At 41.5% G+C, this 17,918-nt stretch overlaps 1 protein-coding gene across 8 annotated transcripts in view; it reads left to right on the top strand.

Annotated features, from left to right (window-relative positions):
* Positions 1 to 17,918, top strand: part of MAST3 (microtubule associated serine/threonine kinase 3) — a 282,906-nt gene that overhangs the window by 255,300 nt on the left and 9,688 nt on the right. For all 8 annotated transcript variants that reach the window (XM_089670052.1, XM_089670050.1, XM_089670047.1 and 5 more), the window contains 6 exons: positions 2,876 to 3,090; positions 4,671 to 4,868; positions 7,941 to 8,167; positions 8,608 to 8,730; positions 10,499 to 10,635; positions 12,594 to 12,775. In XM_089670052.1, coding sequence (XP_089526178.1) covers positions 2,876 to 3,090; positions 4,671 to 4,868; positions 7,941 to 8,167; positions 8,608 to 8,730; positions 10,499 to 10,635; positions 12,594 to 12,775 — 1,082 coding nt within the window. The remainder of the gene's footprint in view (positions 1 to 2,875; positions 3,091 to 4,670; positions 4,869 to 7,940; positions 8,168 to 8,607; positions 8,731 to 10,498; positions 10,636 to 12,593; positions 12,776 to 17,918) is intronic.

Below are 17,918 nucleotides of genomic sequence, written 5' to 3'. Positions count from 1 at the left end.
TCACTGGAACTAAGGGGCCAAACCCAACTCCTGAAAATTAATCCCACACCATAACCCCCCCCCCCCCCCCACCAAAATTGCCAGACAGAGAAGCGTGATTTGTCACTCCAGAGAACACATTTCTACTGCTCTAGAGTCCAGTGGTGGCGTGCTTTACACCACTGCATCCGATGCTTTGCAAAGTATTTGATGTAAGGCTTGGATGCAGCTGCTTGGCCATTCCATGAAGCTCTCTATGCACTGTAGTTGTGCTAATCTGAGGGTGACACGAAGTTTGGAGACATTTTAGTTATTGGCTCTGCAGACAGCTGGAGACTTCTGTGCGCTTCAGCATGCGCTGACCCCGCTCTGTCATTTTACGTGGCCTACCACTTTGTTTTTCCCAGCTGTTGTTCCCAGTTGCTTTCACTTTTATTATACCACTAACGGATGACTGTGGAATATTTAATTGCATTTTAATTTCATGGATGGACTTATTGCACAGGTGGCAACCTATCACGGTACCACGCTTGAATTCACTGAGGTGATTGGAACCCCTGAATTCAATGATTTGGAGGGGTCTTCCAATACTTTTGGCAATATAGTGTATGTCTATATCTCCTACATACCAGGGGTGTGGAAATTTAAAACCAAAACTAAAATTGGGGTACCAATCTACTTGATGATAAAAAACATCAACCCTTCATGTTTTCTATCCTGGCAAAAATGATTTTCTTTTTTTTTTAGGCAGAGGTGCTTTTAGAAATGTTTGGGGCTTTTAAAACAAAATGTGCTTAATGGCGACCTAAACTTTTAATGTTTTTAACATTGCGATGTTTTTTTCCTCACCTCCCTGCCTTTCTAAAGCACTGCACCCGAAGACTAGCAGGGAGGGGAGAGACCTTGCAGTGTGACAAGCACCGATTGCGTGCTTAAAAGAAAAGTATTGGGTAAATGAGATGCTGACCCCAGCGAGAAAAAAACCTTTATTCCATTAGGTTACCCACGCACATGGAAGCACTTCGGTGCTCAGTACAAGCGCACTCTGAACAGTCAGATCAAGCTCCGGTGTCTGCTTCATAAAAGGAGAAGTTCACCTTTACAGAAAAAATTAATAAATGCACTTTTTTTTTTTTTGCAGTTAAAATGCATTTATGTTTGTCAGGAGCCTGTAATGCAGTTCTGCGATCGGCAGATTGTGGGTGTAATGTCACAGCCTTACAGACTGTCTATGTAACTGTCTGCCTGTACCTCTGATACAGACAGGCACTTATACTCTGACAGGAAGCTTAAAGTGTTACTAAACCCCTGCCCATGCATTCACTATATCTGGTCTCCTACAGTACACAGAACATGGAAATGCAATTATTTTAGTAAATATAAACTGCTAAATACCTTTTCTCTTTAGCAGTCAGAGCAGTCTTGAGACTTCAGCAGAGCACTGGTTATAGTTTTGTAGGAGTTTTCTTTCTGCTTTAGTCAGGATGTGAAACCCCTGACCCTCTTTCTGGACAGTGCTGATTGGCCCTGTGCTGATCACATGCACTCTCCCAAGAAAAAAAAGCACTCTCTAGCAATACACACCAAACTGTGCATGTGACTACAGATTCAGTCAGTATGAAGTGGACATTTCAACAAGAGGAGGGGCAGAGAAGAAAGGATAAAACAGCATTTTTACACAATGCAGACGATTAACCCCTTAGGTTCCACATTGAGTATAACAAGCATGCTTTACTGCATATACAGACTGATTTTACTGTTGTGGGTTTGGTAACACTTTAACCACTTGCCCTCCAGAGGATTTACCCCTTTCCTGACCAGGCCATTTTTTGCATTACAGCGCTGTTACTTTAACTGACAATTGTGTGGTCATGCATTGCCTCATACTGGTCTTGGCCTCAACATGGACATGACCCATTTAGTCTTGGTCTCAGCTTAGTTATGGCCCAATGATCTTGGACTCAGTGGTCGCAGGACACCCGCAGAGGTCTCGGCAAAATATGTTGGCAAATAATACTCCATGTGCAGGAATTCCCCAGTTTTTAAACCTGTCCTATTTATATACATGTCTCCTTTTTTTTGTTTTATTAAGGAAAGTGGGAAAAATAGTTTGTTTGGCAGCCCCAACTTACAAGTGCAGATAATCACGCTGGAAGCAATACCATTTAAGTTCCAGTTAAAGCAGAGCTCCACCAAAAAGGGGAAGTTCTGCTTTAAAGAATGGTCCCCCGCTCCCTTTTAAGGATTTGCACCTTTGGGAAGCAGGGGGGTGGTTACCTGAAATTGGCAGGTACCCACTCCCACTGTGATCGCCCAGGCGATCGGAAGTGGAAGACTACGGGACCATTCAAAAAGCACAGCGCTAATCACGCATGCGCAGTGAGCACCTGGCTATGATGGTGCAAGCTGTCACCACCAGATGCCCACACTGAAGATGCCGGCGCCGGGAACACAGGGCAGTGAAATGGGTTGCAGAGGGGACAACGTGGGATCGAAGGACAGGTAAGTGTCTGTTTTTTAAAAGTCAGCAGCTACAGTTTATTCTACAAATTTATTTATTTTTTTTTATTCTTACTGGAACTCTGCTTTTAACATCTAATGCATTTACATTGTTTTCTCTATCAAGCCCTGATGAGGTGTTTTTGGACCCCTGAAATGTGTTGAATACTCTTGATTGTGCCTTTGACCTTTCCTAGAATAAAGTCATATCTGGAGCCTTTAGCAGTGCGGCAGTTCAATTTACATTTTGTTTTTGCATTACCTTTTTTGTTTTTCCATAGTCCTTAAGATGTACCTTTTTTTTAACTTGTCTTGTTATCAGACATACAGTTGATTCTGTAACTAGTTTAGTGGTAGGTAATATAAGGTTTTCGTTTTCTGTTTTGTCTTCCCTCAGATTAAGGTCATGGACTTCCTCTGGATCCTCCCATAACTCGTGGTTAAGTGAGCGTAGTGCAAGCCCCTGCTTCCTGACCAGCACTTGCAGCCTGGATGCCATGCCAAAATTTGCTTTCTCCTCTGAAGATGAGACATCTGACCACAAATCAGAAAAGCCCACCTTCTCTGCAAAGGAGATGAAAGCAACATCTTCCAAGCCAACCTCTTTTTCTGGTAAGAATCTTTGCTAAACGTGAGCTCTAGTAAAAATTTAAAATTTTATCTTTTGAGATACTTGCATCTTTTGAACACAGCCTACCTAATCAAAGTCTCTTGCTCTGCATCTCTCAGTTATAAGGTGATCCAGGAACCCCTTTACTTTAGTACTGCAACAGAGGTATTTTCTCACATTCTGCAGTCATCTTTGCTGTATTCTACATATCTGAAGCCTGCTGTAGCAACCGTTCTTAACCTCTGAAACTACTAAGCAACTTATTCACTCCCTGGTTATCTCTCGCCTTGACTATTGTAACTCCCTCCTCATTGGCCTATCTCATCGCAGGCTATCCCCTCTTCAGTCTATCATGAATGCTGCTGCCAGACTCATCCACCTTATTAACTGTTCCATATCTGCCATCCCTCTCTGCCAGTCCCTCCACTGGCTTCCCATTGCCCAATGAATAAAATTCAAAACATCATCAATAACCTATAAAGCCATTTATAACTCTGCCCCAAATTACATCTACAGTTTTGTCTCCAAATATCACCCAAACAGTACTCTTTGCTCCTTGCATGACCTCCTGCTCTCTAGTTCCCTTGTCTTCTCCTCTCATGCTCTTCTCCAGAGCTTCCCACATCCTCTGGAACTCTCTACCCCAATTTATCAGACTATCGCCTACTCTTCTCACTTTTAGGTGATCTCTGAAAACCTATCTCTTTAGAGAAGCCTATCCTGCCTTCAGCTAATAATGGAATCTTCTTTTCCTCCTACCAGTCCATCCCCCACAGTTATTACCTTTTGTACCACTAGCCCCTTCTTAGATTTGTAAGCTCCAAGGTGCAGGGCCCTCCTAACCCTCTTGTATTGTTGCTGTATTGTCTCCCTTTATATTGTAAAGCGCTGAGCAAACTGTTGGCGCTATATAAATCTTGTATAATAATAATAACTATTGCATTTCTCACCGCTACCAGGCAGATTCAAACCTTTAAAGTATAACTAAAGGTAACACTTTTCTCAGTTTTGGACAGAGTGTAGATGGATTATAACATCTGTTAGGTGTTTATTGCTACCTCTACTTCAATTAGGGAGATTCGCACTCTCTATTTGTCCTGTTTATTGTTACCATCAAAAGTGAAAGTAAAAGAAAATCCCTAATTTTGGGTTATCTCTAGAAACATTAGAGAGGGGAAATTTTCCAGTAGGACACTCAATCTGTGTCTTGGCTGCCTCTAATGGCTTCCCTTAATTTGCAAGGATTTCCTCTCACTTCCTGTTTTGGCTATGGGACACAGATGGCAGACAAAAATTGACAGCAGTTATAACCCTCCCTTACTCTTTCCAAAGTGGAAAAAAAAAAAACCTTTGCCTATAGCTCTACTTTAATCTTATCCGTAACAATGGAGACTGAGCAAGAGGAAGTTACATGGCACTAGTCACAGCTATATGAGCTTGTTGAACATCCCATTCCCATAGCATGGGCATTAGTATGGAGTTGCACCATGCATGAAGAGCCCAACCTTATAAATACATTTATGCATACCAGTATATTACACTGCTTGTGACAAATTGTTTGTGTCTTAAAATTTTATTTCAGAAATTGTGAGCCTTAGCAGAACTCGTCTGCGTAGTAATAGCACCGGTGCCAAGAATTCTACCACACCTAACCTGGATCTGGGTTCATGTCGTCGACTGCGGAGTCAGAGAGAGAGAACTGAAATACACAGCTCTACCCCAGGCAGTCGTGTACCCAAGTCTGCATCTGTTTCTGCTCTGTCGCTGATTATTACCTCTGGTGAGCCACTTTGCAAATAGTCGAACAACTCCTATACAAATTTTCATGCATTATCTACCATCATTCATTGCTTGTCTGATACTGGGAATTTTTAAATGGCAACATGCTTTCTGTCTGCCACAAAATCAAAATTCCAAGACAAGAATTGTATTTTATAACATCCATGTTCACCACAGAGACCCGTAAAAAAGAAAAAAAACTTTAGTTACTGAAGAGCTCATTTAAAAGCTCAAAACTCTCAAAAGCTAATCTTATCTGTATTCTTGGCAAATAACATCATACCTAAATGATCCATTGATTTTGCTGTAAGAGAATGTTTACTCAGGAAGAAAACTTTATAACCCAAATTTTTCTTATTTCTGAATTTCATTAAATTGGTTGTATAAGCTCAAGGTTTTTTACCTTCATGCATTCTGTGCAAAAGTTAAAAACTGTGCAGCAGCCCCCTCCCCCCCCAGTACTAATCTTACTTGCCAATACGTCTCACGATCCGGCAATGTGTACGAGAGCCATTTGCTCTCACTGCTGGCAATCACAATCAATGAGGAGGGCGGGTCTGAGTCACTGCTCTGTGTGTGAATGGACACGCATAGCAGCAGCTGAGGAGCGAGCCTGCTTGAGTGCCCGATAGCACGGGGTCCTGAGAAGAAGAGGATTGGGGCTGCTCGGTGCAAAACCACTGCCACAGAGCAGGTAAGTATAACATGCATGTTTTTGTGTGGTTTTTTTTTTTTTTTTATTGCCTTTAATATCACTTTAAAGTGTACATGGGTAAAATAAAAACATATGCAGTACAGCCTTACAATACATGCATGTACACCATGGAAAAGCTGCAAGTGTTTGAAAAATTAATGTTGATCCTGCCAGAAATTCCAGTCTTCATTATTATTATTATTATTATACAGTATTTATATAGCGACAACAGTTCGCTCAGCGCTGTAAATTACAATGGGAGACAATACATGAGACAGTACGATAACAATACAATGCAACACACGAGGGGTTCGAGGGCCCTGCTCCTTGGAGCTTACAATCTAGGAGGGAGGGGATAGTGGTACAGGAGGAATAGCTGTGGGGGATGGAGTGATAGGAAGAGTGGAGGAGATCGGCAATTAGCAGAGGGCGGGGTAGGCTTCCCTGAAGCGGTGGGTTTTCAGGGTGCGCCTAAAGGAGAGGAGAGTAGGTGATAGTCTGATGGATTGGGATAAGGAGTTCCATAGGATGGGTGATGCCCTGGAGAAGTCCTGGAGGCGGGCATGGGAGGAGGAGACCAGGGAACTAGAGAGAAGGAGGTCTTGTGAGGAGCGTTTTGGGTGGTGTTTGGATATTAGGTCGGTGATGTAGTTTGGGGCAGAGTTATGGACAGCTTTGTACGTCAGTGTTAGCATTTTGAATTTGATCCGTTGGGTAATCGGAAGCCAGTGGAGGGATTGGCAGAGGGGGGTGGCGGAAACGGAGCGGTTGGTAAGGTGGATGAGTCTGGCCGCCGTATTCAGGATCGACTGAAACGGGGATAGCCTGTGGTGATGGCTAACAAAGATTCTTGTGGTGCACAGAAATTCTAAGCAGTGTAGTGAGTGTACATACACATTTTTGAGTGCACATATTTGTTTCCTTTAGCAAAATGGCTTATAGGATTATTGAAAGGCAGGATTTTTATGACAGAAGAAATCTTATTGGTTTCTTCTGTCATAAATGCTTATCTATGCCTTTCAGCATTTGTATACACTAAGGCGCGCATGTGCAGCTCAGAGTACATTTATGGTACTCCTGTGTGCCATGACGATATAACTCCCGTATGCATGTGCAGTAGTGACATCATCATGGCCTGGTCAATCAATCAGCCAAACAGTCGGAGCCCAGAAGGCTAACTGGGGCAGATGAAGCGCCCATGAACAATAGGAGCACTTAATACCCTGTGCCAGGTAAGTCTACAACAATGTGTTACTATTCTGTGTATACTAGCACATTATGGCTAAAAGCTCCTGAGGGCCCATTTTCAGTGTACTTATTTGGAAAGGTATAATTTCGCTTTAACATGCAATGATTAACAGAATATTGTTCCCTCTGTTCTAATTTTTTTCTGGGCTTGAATCCAAATTTAACCAAAAGGTAGAGACCGTAACACAAGTGTACTTGGCATTTCCATGCCGATTTAGAAAATTGAATCCACTTTTAGCTAATGATAAAAGCGGAAACCTTAATTGCATAAAACGTATACTGTATGGGCTTGTTCACACCATGGTGCAGACACATCCGTTTTTCTGCATGAGTTCTGCAAGGTCACAACGAAATCAGTTGATCTCTATGTGCCCTGTTCACTCCACAGCATTGGTACCATGTGCAGGTTTGTTATGCGCGGGAATCTGCAACGTGTATAAAACTCATTGAAGCGTGCATGAAAACTAATGTAAACTGACGTCTCTGCATGTCAGTTTTTCCTCCTATGTATGGTGTGAAAGAGGCCTTTGTGGAAGCTATGAACAGCTGTCAAGCTGCTTTTTCTTATTAGCATTTAAGGTTGATTTACTAAAGGAGTAGAACATGTTCACTTTGCAAAGTGGATTTTTGCTTAGCTTCGTAAAAAAAGGTAAATGAAAATTAGCCAATGATATGCAAGGACAACAAAAAAAAATGGGATGTTTGCTTGCAAATGATTGGATTGATGAAATCGGCAGTTTCACCTCATTCACTATGCCTGGAAAAAATTCACCTTTTAAAATAAACATTCTGTACTTTAGTACAGAATTTTGAAGGAAAAAGTACCCTTCAGTACTGCAGTCAGTGAATCTAAAATGCAGGCAAATTTTTCAGTGTCTTTCTAATTTTAAGAATATTCAGTTATTTATCCTGGAAATCTGGGAATAAGTATGTTGTTCTCAGTAGGTAGATTCCTTTATATTTGTACATAAAAAAAACTATTGTAGCAGAAAATGTTTGCTGTTTGTATGTATTTGACATCTTTAGAAGTAAACAATAGTAATTACAGACACCAGTCACGTTTGTAGTTGTTTAGAATATTTCTTAGCAGGGAGAAATTCATATGGATTGTTTGTTTATTTGTTCCCACAGATGATTTTAGCAGTGGATCTCTTACAAGCCCCATTTCTCCACATTCCGTTCCATCTAATCCTTCCTCCAGAGATTCTTCTCCAAATCGATACACTGCTGTGGCAATAGCAGGTCTGCGCCCCCCAATAATTATTCACAGCTCCGGAAAGAAGTATGGCTTCACTTTACGTGCAATTCGTGTTTACATGGGAGAAAGTGATGTATATACTGTACACCACATGGTTTGGGTGAGTAATATTTTTGGTCAATTTGGACACTGCTTACAGCAGAACTCTGGGGAAATTATTTTTTTTCATGCAGTGGGGCTGTGCCTGCATTTCATGGGTTAACTGCTTGTTTTGTCTAGGGGTGAACATACAGCCTATAATAATTCTCAGGAAAACTGTGCTTCCCCAAGTCCAGCGGTGGACTGTTCCTGCTGTCACACCCAGAGCTGGTCAGAAACAGTCCACCACAGAAGACCACGGTGGGCAGGAGTGGCAGGGACAATTCTTGGGCTGGTAGGATTGTCTGATCAAGTGTATCTCTGCTCTCTGATCCCCTAGACAAAAACAAGCAGTTAACCCATGCAGTGCGAGCACAGTTCCTCTGCATGGGAATTTTTTTCCCCCCAGTGTTCTTTTTTAATTTAAGCAATTCAGAATACCTTTTCTTTGTATTCTTCCAGAATGTAGAAGATGGAAGCCCAGCTCATGAAGCGGGGTTAAGAGCTGGAGATCTGATAACCCATGTGAATGGAGAGTCTGTTCTTGGCCTGGTACATATGGATGTTGTAGAGCTGCTTTTAAAGGTATACCTATTTTTATTATTTTTGTATGTGTTTATAATTACCGTATTTTCCGGCGTATAAGACGACTTTTCAACCCCTGAAAATCTTCTGAAAAGTCGGGGGTCGTCTTATACGCCGGTGCGAGCCGGTGTCAGGGCGGCACTTTTTCGAGGGGCGGCGCGGCGCCGCCCCCCCCTCCTCCAACGGACACTAAGTACAGGGGTGGGCAGAGGGGCTGCTGTACCTTACCTGGCTCCGGTCCCACGACGATCCGGTCCAGGAAGCGCGGCTGCTCCTTCTTTCAGTTCGGCCGCTCGATGGTCACGCGGCCGCTCGGCTCCACCTCCTCACCGGTGATTGGGCACCAGCACTGGAAAGGCACACAGGCGACCAATCACCGGCGAGGAGGCGGAGCCGAGCGGCCCCGCGAAAATCGAGCTGCCGAACTGGAAGAAGGAGCAGCTGCTCCTCTCCCCCACTGACACTAACAATGGGGCACTATTCCTCCTCCACACTGACACCAATGATGAGGCACTGTTCTCCCCCACTGACACAAACGATGAGGCACTGTTCTCCCCACTGATACCAATGATGGGGCACTATTCCTCCCACTGACACCAATGATGGGGCACGTTTCTTCCCACTGACACCAATGATGGGGCACGTTTCTTCCCACTGACACCAATGATGGGGCACGTTTCTTCCCACTGACACCAATGATGGGGCACGATTCTTCCCACTGACACCAATGATGGGGCACTATTATTCCCACTGACTAATGATGGGGCACTATTCCTCACACACTGACACTAATGATGGGGCACCATCATTGGTGTCAGTGGGAGGAATAGTGTCCCATCATTGGTGTCAGTGGGAGGAATAGTGCCCCATCATTGGTGTCAGTGGATGAAATAGTGCCCCATCATTGGTGTCAGTGGATGAAATAGTGCCCCATCATTGGTGTCAGTGGGAGGAGTAGTGCCTCATCATTGGTGTCAGTGGGAGGAATAGCACCCCATCATTGGAATACCATACTGAAATAGCATACCATATTGAAATCAAATCTGATGTTTTTTCATTTTTATTTGGTGTGCGTTGGAAGAGGGGTAGTCTTATACGGCGAGTATAGCTCAAACACTATATTTTAACAGGAAAAGTAGGGGGTCGTCTTATACGCCCAGTCGTCTTATACGCCGGAAAATACGGTACATGCATGCAACTACACAAAGGAGGTGTATATGTGAAATTACTTTTACAGGACGTACTCTTTGTCAGGCCACTACATATTCTTTGTTAAAAAGAATACGTAGCGGCCTTAAGTGTGTTTTTTTGGGGGGTTTTTTTTCTTATCGCATAGGAATACAAAAAATTTAAACTGGTAAATATAAAACTTTGTAAGTTAATATTTAATTTTTTTTAGTGGTCTGCTTTTTATATGTTTCATGTGAAACTGATTGGCTGTGTTTTTGTAAGCATTTTAAAACAAGACGGTCTATTTACAGAGCTCTGTAGGGTCAATTTTTATACAAAACTGACTCATTAGCGATGAGTTATACCTTTATCATAAGGTTTATTCCAAGCTTTCAATCAAACAAAGCCAACTAAGAAGACAACTGCTAAGCTGTGATTTAGAGAGCTTAAAGAGCTTTGGGAATCCTTTGTCGTGTGTTTAAACATTTATTTGTAGAACACGTTTTTAATACATATAAAAGCAGATTTAAAGTAGTTTCCCTTTATGTCCCCTTTGTCACTGATCCTAAATAATGGAAACTTTGATTTGAACTAACAGAGCGGCAACAAAGTGTCTCTAAGGACTACCCCACTAGAAAACACTTCTATAAAGATTGGACCTGCCAGAAAAAATAGTTGCAAAGGACGCATGGCAAGGAGAACCAAGAAGAACAGGAAAAAAGACACTCAAGACAGGTACGTTAAGGCTGAATATCCTAATAAATTGGGGTTGAAGCTTACTCTAATTGGGATTTAAAATCAATGCCTGTTCAAAAAAAAAAAAAACTGAGGAGGCCTTTTTTGGCTTTAGAGGTATAGGAATATCAAAGCTGGTGACTTGTTTATACATTTTAAAATTTTTAGTCCAAAAGCAATGAATATGGAAACAATGCAACCACAGAATGGTGCATGATCCTTACTGCATTTTTGCATCACCAGCAACGATCAGATGTATTTGAAAATATTTATTTTAACTTTTTATTTTTTTAAATATTGTTCAAGAAAAATACATGTACTGTAGGTTACAGCACATCTCTGTACATGGTAAAACAAAAAAAATTTTCGGCAATGGAGTAGAGAATTACAAACATACCATCTATAGGATTTGTTTAGTAGAAATCGCCAAGACACCACTATTGGTGACAAAAATGGTGACAGGGAAGGGCACAGCCTGTGGTTGACAGCTTCAGCTCTGTTCCTATGTGCTCTGTGAAGTGAGTGCTCACCGAGTGTAACTTCAGCTCCCCGCCCCCTGCTTTTCAGAGTCGGGAGATCCTATGTAAATTCTGCACTTTTTAATGGATGTAGGGGACAGATGACATACAGGTACAACTTATGTAGGAGGATTTGTTTCTCTGTGTATTACCTGAGGCCAGTCACTTCACTAGTAATCTGTGAGGGTTTACAACAGCTTTAAGGGTAAGAGTTGAATATCTTGTGTAGGTCATCTTCTTGAGATTAATGGTCTGGTTATTTTTCCCATGCTAAGATATTAGTGTTGCAGAATGTGTGTTTATGTAACAATTCTATAATTGTGTTATAAGATCTGTAGGGGGTGCACCTTTTTAAGCAAAGGGATTAAAAGAGAAGTCGTGTCCCTGGAAAGCTGGCCCTTACTTTTTAAATGAGTTACATGACTTTGCAGTTGAAAGTATTGGAGCCAGCATCTGTGGTCGGGTTGTAAGTTAAGTTGAGGGTCGAGAAAGGTTGGCGTTTACCATGTAGGGTAGCTGTAAGAATCTGGAAGAGGCTTGCATGTGTCCATTTAAGAACATGTTTGAGAAAATCCTGGTGAGAAATCAGTTCCCCAAGATAGGAGTAAGTGGTCTAACATATGAGGAGAAGTGGTGGTATTAAAGAATGGAATTCCAAGCGTTTATGAGAGGAGTAGAATCCCAAAAGAAATGGAAAGTAAGGGGCGAATTTGGAATGGTACCCACGGGAGAGAAGTCAATAAGATGGGTGATAAATGATTCTCAATTGTGACCCAAAACTTAACCATTGTAAAGGAAAACGTTTTTTAAAAAATTTTATTTTTGCATGTTTAATGTATAACATTTGTAGATACATGGTGAAGACATGTAAATGAGTCTTTCATGGCCAATCCTGAGATTATTGGCCTGTATAAAAAGGGTCAACACTTTACATGTACCATAATTATGTACCAGGTAATTTTCTTAGCTGTGCAACCACTTCTGGGGAGATATTATATATAAACTTTAGGTATCCTTACTGTATTGAAAAAAATCAGGTATAAACATATTTCTTAGGTTTTTAAAAGATGCATATTTTTAATTCCTGCCTTCTGGATGGCTAAGCGGAATGCAATAGCAAAGAGTGTAGCTCTTTAAAGCTTTTAGCTGTTTTCAGTTTTGGCTGAAATAGTTTTCCTTGGCCAGTGCTAGTGTTGTACATAATCTGTACTTTATCACATAAACATGCACAGTTGGGCAATGCAAGGCAACATTTATGTGTGAAAATTATCATTTGGTGACCATATCTTTACCTGTTCACTTACTATAGAGGTTTGAGGTTGGCTTTAGGCTACTTTTTTATTTTGCTGGATTTTGTAAAATATAGTTATACAGTAATGTGTACTGTCTACTTTTTATGGCCAGAATTATTACTCAATATAACATTTTCTCTTACTGTAGGAAGTCCTCACTTTTCAGAAAGCTTTCTAAGCAGTCCGCAGTATTACAAACAAGCAAGAGTTTTTCTTCAGGCTTCCATCAGTCCTTGTCTTCCAGTGAGAGCCTCCCAGCTTCCCCAACTCACAGCTTGTCTCCAGGTCCCACTACCCCAAGCCGTAGCCCAGGTCCTGATATGCCAACGGGTAAGTGCCTGTAAAGCCAATAGCCAAAGAAGTATAGAATTATTTTTTCAAGTCCTGTTTATGGTTTAAGACAAAAGTAAAAAATACAGTACAATATAGAACAAAAATAACAGTTCACAGTTTAAACCAGTGAATTTCTGATAAACGTGTTGTGCTTCACACTGATAACTGCCACATAGTAATGCATTTACCACTCTGGTAGGTTTTACTGCCTTCCTGACCAGGCCATTTTTTGCTATATGGCACTGTGCTACTTTAGCTGACAGTTGCGCGGTCATGTAATGCTATACCCAAACAAAATGTATATACTTTTTTTCACAGAAATAGTTTTCTTTTGGTGGTATATAAAAAAAAAAAAAAAGACCAACAATTTTGAAAGGGAAAAAAAACAGTATTTTTACTTTCCTCTATAAAACATATCCAATTAAAAAAATGAATAAATGAAAATAAAATCCCTTAATAAATTTGGGCCAAATTCTTTTCTGCTACATGTCTGTGGTAAAAAAAAAAATCCCAATAAGTGTATATTGGTTTTTGTGAAAGGTATAGCATTTACAAACTGTCATATATACTGGAATTTTTTTTTTGTTTTCTACAACTAATTGTGGCGATCAGCGACTTATAACTGGTACTGCAGTAGTGAGGCGGGTAATCTGACACTGGGGGAATCTGATTAACTGCGACTGACATCCATCACCAGTGACATTATTACAGTGATCAGTGCCAATATGTACTGTCACTGTACTTATGACACTGGACAGGAAGGGGTTAACATCTGGGACGATCTAGGGGTTATTGTGTGCCTAGAAAGTGTTTATATGGGTTTACTGTGTACTGCTTTTACAGGGGATCTAGTTGTTTTCTTTCCCTGCTTAGCAGGGAATGAACAAGCAGCAAGATCTCCTGTCACTAAACACAGCTCTGTGTTTACAGTCACAGAGCTTTGTTTGATGTAACACAGAGCAGATAACCGGGTCCTGGTGGTCAGTCTTTGGCCAGGACCTAGTGTTCGGCATATGGTGTGACAAGTCACAGCTGGGCCAGCGGGCACACAGATCACCTACCAGATGCGTAATCCAGCCCTCAGAGGCCGCTTTTGCCAATGTAGATCGTTAGGCGGTTAACAGCAATTAAATATTGACATGCCAACCAGAGGGACTCGTACCAACCATAGCCTGAGGTACACACGCACACACACGCACATGCAGCCACTCAACTGCAGAAAGAGTGATGCAAAAATTAAAGTGTCATAAATAAGAACGAAAAAAAAAAATGTGCTCTCTGTTGGATGGTAATAAAACATATAGCAGCTAGCACAATACCATAATAGCATGGTAAACATCACAAAACAATAGTGTAGCGCTAAGATAAATTAAAATGTATGTGCAATGCAAATATATCAAACTCTTGTGTCACCACAAATTGAAAAAAAAATAAAACAAAGGAATCCAAATGTGAAGCTAAAAACTGTGTATTCCATGGTTCTTCGATTTATGAGGGAAATGACAGATGTGGATACCAAACACTAATGGTTATGCGCATTAAGCACATGGAAGCTGTAGGCAACAGCCATCTTTTAAGGTCCCAGCCATTTTGTTTTTCCGTGAGCCTGTGATCCTACCCGCTCCCTCCTGCAAACTATGGAATTCATAGCATTGACTTTAAATACTCTTTTAAAAGAGCCTGTCCTTTCAAATTAGGGACAGCAGATACCAGCAAACCATGACAAAATCCATCCTTCTGTCACACATGATGTGTAGGGCAATTAAAGCTTTAGGAATGCATAGTGCGCCATACTGCATCTACCCAGAAAGCAGTCAGGTGTGGGCGACCTTTGCCTAATTCACAGCTTAACAAATCCACACACAATTCATAAAATCCAACGGGTACAAGACACATTAATATGAAGTATATATTTGAATCGGGAATATCATACTGCACAAATCAAGGTCATACACGACTAAGCTAGCACATACAAAAGGGGAGATACCAGTCTCCTTTTTCCACATTTCAAACAATGGTACTGCTGCGTTCTATCAGATCGCTGTGCATATATACTCAGTTGGACATGGTATCATGAAAAAGAAAGCGACACGCTGTCCATAGTGTAATCCCGATTAAAACACCAGCTTAATGTGGGAGATGCACTTACAATGAAAAGATGACAACCAGACACTTCATATCATATGAACAACTTGTGTTCCAAATCCTAAATGGCCACGGCGGGATCATGTATTCGTAGTGGCGTGTGTTCCGTGTCTGCCCTACTAGTTTCGTCAAAGATGACTTAGTCAGGAGCATGGGACACACGCTGCCACTCATCCCTTTTTTATACAGACCAACACAAGAAGGAAGACCTCCTGATTAGAACAGAGTACACAGGGTGGAGATCGATAGTTAACCCTGCATACAAATTGCAGTGCCAAACAAATTCAGCGCCATCTTGTCGTCAAAAGTAAAATTGACTACAAAAAGTTTGTGCAAAAAAAGTAACAAAAATATTCAACATAGTAATATCATTCATATGTATGTTCTAAAAAAAATTTATTTAAAAACAAATTTATTACACAAATAATAATATCTTTTTGGACAGATATTATTCCCTAAAAATTCCTGGAAATATGTTTGCCACTTATTTATTACCAAGTATAAGATCTACAGAATCATTATATAAAACTATAGAAGCCCCTGAAATTTAACTGATAAAAAGGGGAAACACACGGGACAGGAGTTCAAGTTGAACCTTTTTGCGGACGATGCCCTCTTGACTCTTACTAATCCCCTGACCTCGCTTCCAAATTTGCAACAGGTTCTTGTGCGCTTCTTCTTGATTTTCGGGTCTTTGTATTAATTTGATTAAAACTTTCACACTCAGTATTACTTTGACCTCAGATTTGTTTACGCACCTACAATCCCACTTCCCTTACAAATGGGCTTCCTCTTCTCTTGAATACCTAGGCATTCGCTTGACCCCTACCTATGGCTCGTTGTTTGCTGCAAATTATCCTTTGCTTTGCTCTGTGTCCTCTCTTATGCACTCCTGGCTATTTCCACACCTGTTTGGATAGGACAGGTTAATTCAGTGAAAATGACCATCTTGCCGAAGTTGTTATACTATTTTCGCACGCTCCCAGTGCAGGTTCCTTCTCATTTTCTTCGGTTGATTCAGGCAAAGATTATGCGTTTTTTCTGGGCCAATAAGCGCCCCAGAGTCTCCAGAAATACCCTTTTTTGTTCATACACTCCAGGGTAGTCTTGGGGTGCCTAATGTAACTAAGTATTATCAGATTGCCCTTCTGTCTATGTTGCACGCTTCCTCCGACGTTCCTCTCTGGGTCCTGCTGGAACTACCTAATTGCACCCCTATTGTGACATCGACGCTTCTATGGCTTCCCCTTGCCCTACGCCCTATGGCACTGAGTCCGATTTTGCTCCATGGCTTACAAGTGTGGGACTCGGTACGTTACTGCAGTGGCCTGATGTCACCTTTCTTACCTTTGCTCCCAATTATTAACAACCCTCTCTTCCCACTGGGTTTAGATCAACCAAGGGCGTTTTTCTTGGTGGGTGGCCAATGGTTTTTTGCAGGTGCGACGCTTTTTGACTGTTCAGTCCTTCCCCACTTGGAATTCTCTTCGGGAGTCACGGGATGTCCCTCCAACGGAATTTTTTCATTACCTTCAATTGCGGCATTGCCTGACCTCACTGCGGGGCACTTCCGCTTTCCCGTACCAGAAATCTGCCTTTGAATTGCTTTGCCAACAGCATCTGGGCGCCCCGGGCCTTATTTTCCTTCTTTATGCAGCTTTGAACAGACGCTCGGCGCATTCTTCTCTCTCATATGTTGCTCAGTGGGAGTGCGACCTGGGGGCAGTCATGGATCTAGAGGACTGGAATAGGGCCTGGTCGCTTATAGCTAAATGTTCATTTAATACAACCACGCTGGAGGCGGCATACAAGGTATTGTTTAGTTGGTTTTGGGCTCCGGCTCATTTGGCCCAGGTGAACCCTGCCTGCAGTGATTGATTCTTTTGGGGTTGTGGCCATCATGGTGCTGTATTGCATATCTGGTGGTCATGCCTGAGACTTTTTCGTTTTTTGTTCTCGTGTGTTTGGCCTCCTTTTAACCTTGTTCCATCTCTCCATATGCCGGGTTGCTTGGTATGCTTTGCTTCATTGTCCCATACCCGGCCTCTTGGCTCACCAGCAGAAGTTGGCTTCCTATTTGTTTTGGTTGGCCACGAGAACAATTGCTCAGGCCTGGAAGAACCTGTTTGTCCCTCTTCAGGGGGTGCGGGACCGAATGACAACTATGATGCTCAATGAACAGATGTCGAGTATCTGTAACGACTCCCAATGGAAATTCTTGAAAATATGGGAGCCATGGTTGCAATATGCCTTTCCCACGCTCCCCCTGGCTAGTCTGGGGTTGTGATGTTGCTCGGTATTGGCGTTCTCGGACCCCGGCTCTTGGTCTTGTTAGCTTTTTCCTTTTGTACTCTTCTTTCCTTTTCTTTTTCTGTTTGTTTTTGGTGTGGCAGTGGATAGCTGCCTTTAGTTTGAGTTACTGACGGTGTTATACTAATGTTTTTGTCATTTTTGTGCCATTGATAGCCCCTGCGTGGGCACACCTTTTGCTCTGTTGGTGTTAGAGCACTGTTTTTTTAATTTATTTTTTTGTGTGTGCAATTGATAGCCCCTGCGTGGCGTGTTTTGTTGCTCCTGTCTTAAACTGTTTATAAATTAATAAAACATTGAAATACAAAAAAAGGAAACACTGAACCAGAGGTCAAGAAAGGGGGTCAAAACTGGATATAAAAATTAAAGTTAAATATAAAATTTAAATTGTAAAGAACATTAGTAATCAAAATATAATTCAATATTCTAAGAAGAAAAATATTGTAGCCAAAAAAAAAAAGGAAAAAATAGAAAAAACGAGGGTACAGATCTTTGCAACTATTATTAATGAAACCATTTGTCTCACTCTATGTTAAAACCTAATTGAGTATAACATTTGACATAACACTATGCATATGTGATCCCGCTGTGGCCATCTTGGATTCTGGAACATGATTTGTTTATATGATATGAAGTGCCTGGTCATCTTTTCCTTGCATTTACCACATCTAATTGGTTTTAATCA

This window comes from Staurois parvus, unplaced genomic scaffold, assembly GCF_062004578.1.
Source record: "Staurois parvus isolate SC_StPar_1 unplaced genomic scaffold, SC_StPar_1.0 ptg000086l, whole genome shotgun sequence".
NCBI lineage: Eukaryota > Metazoa > Chordata > Amphibia > Anura > Ranidae > Staurois > Staurois parvus.
This window is presented reverse-complemented; position numbering and strand designations above follow the sequence as displayed.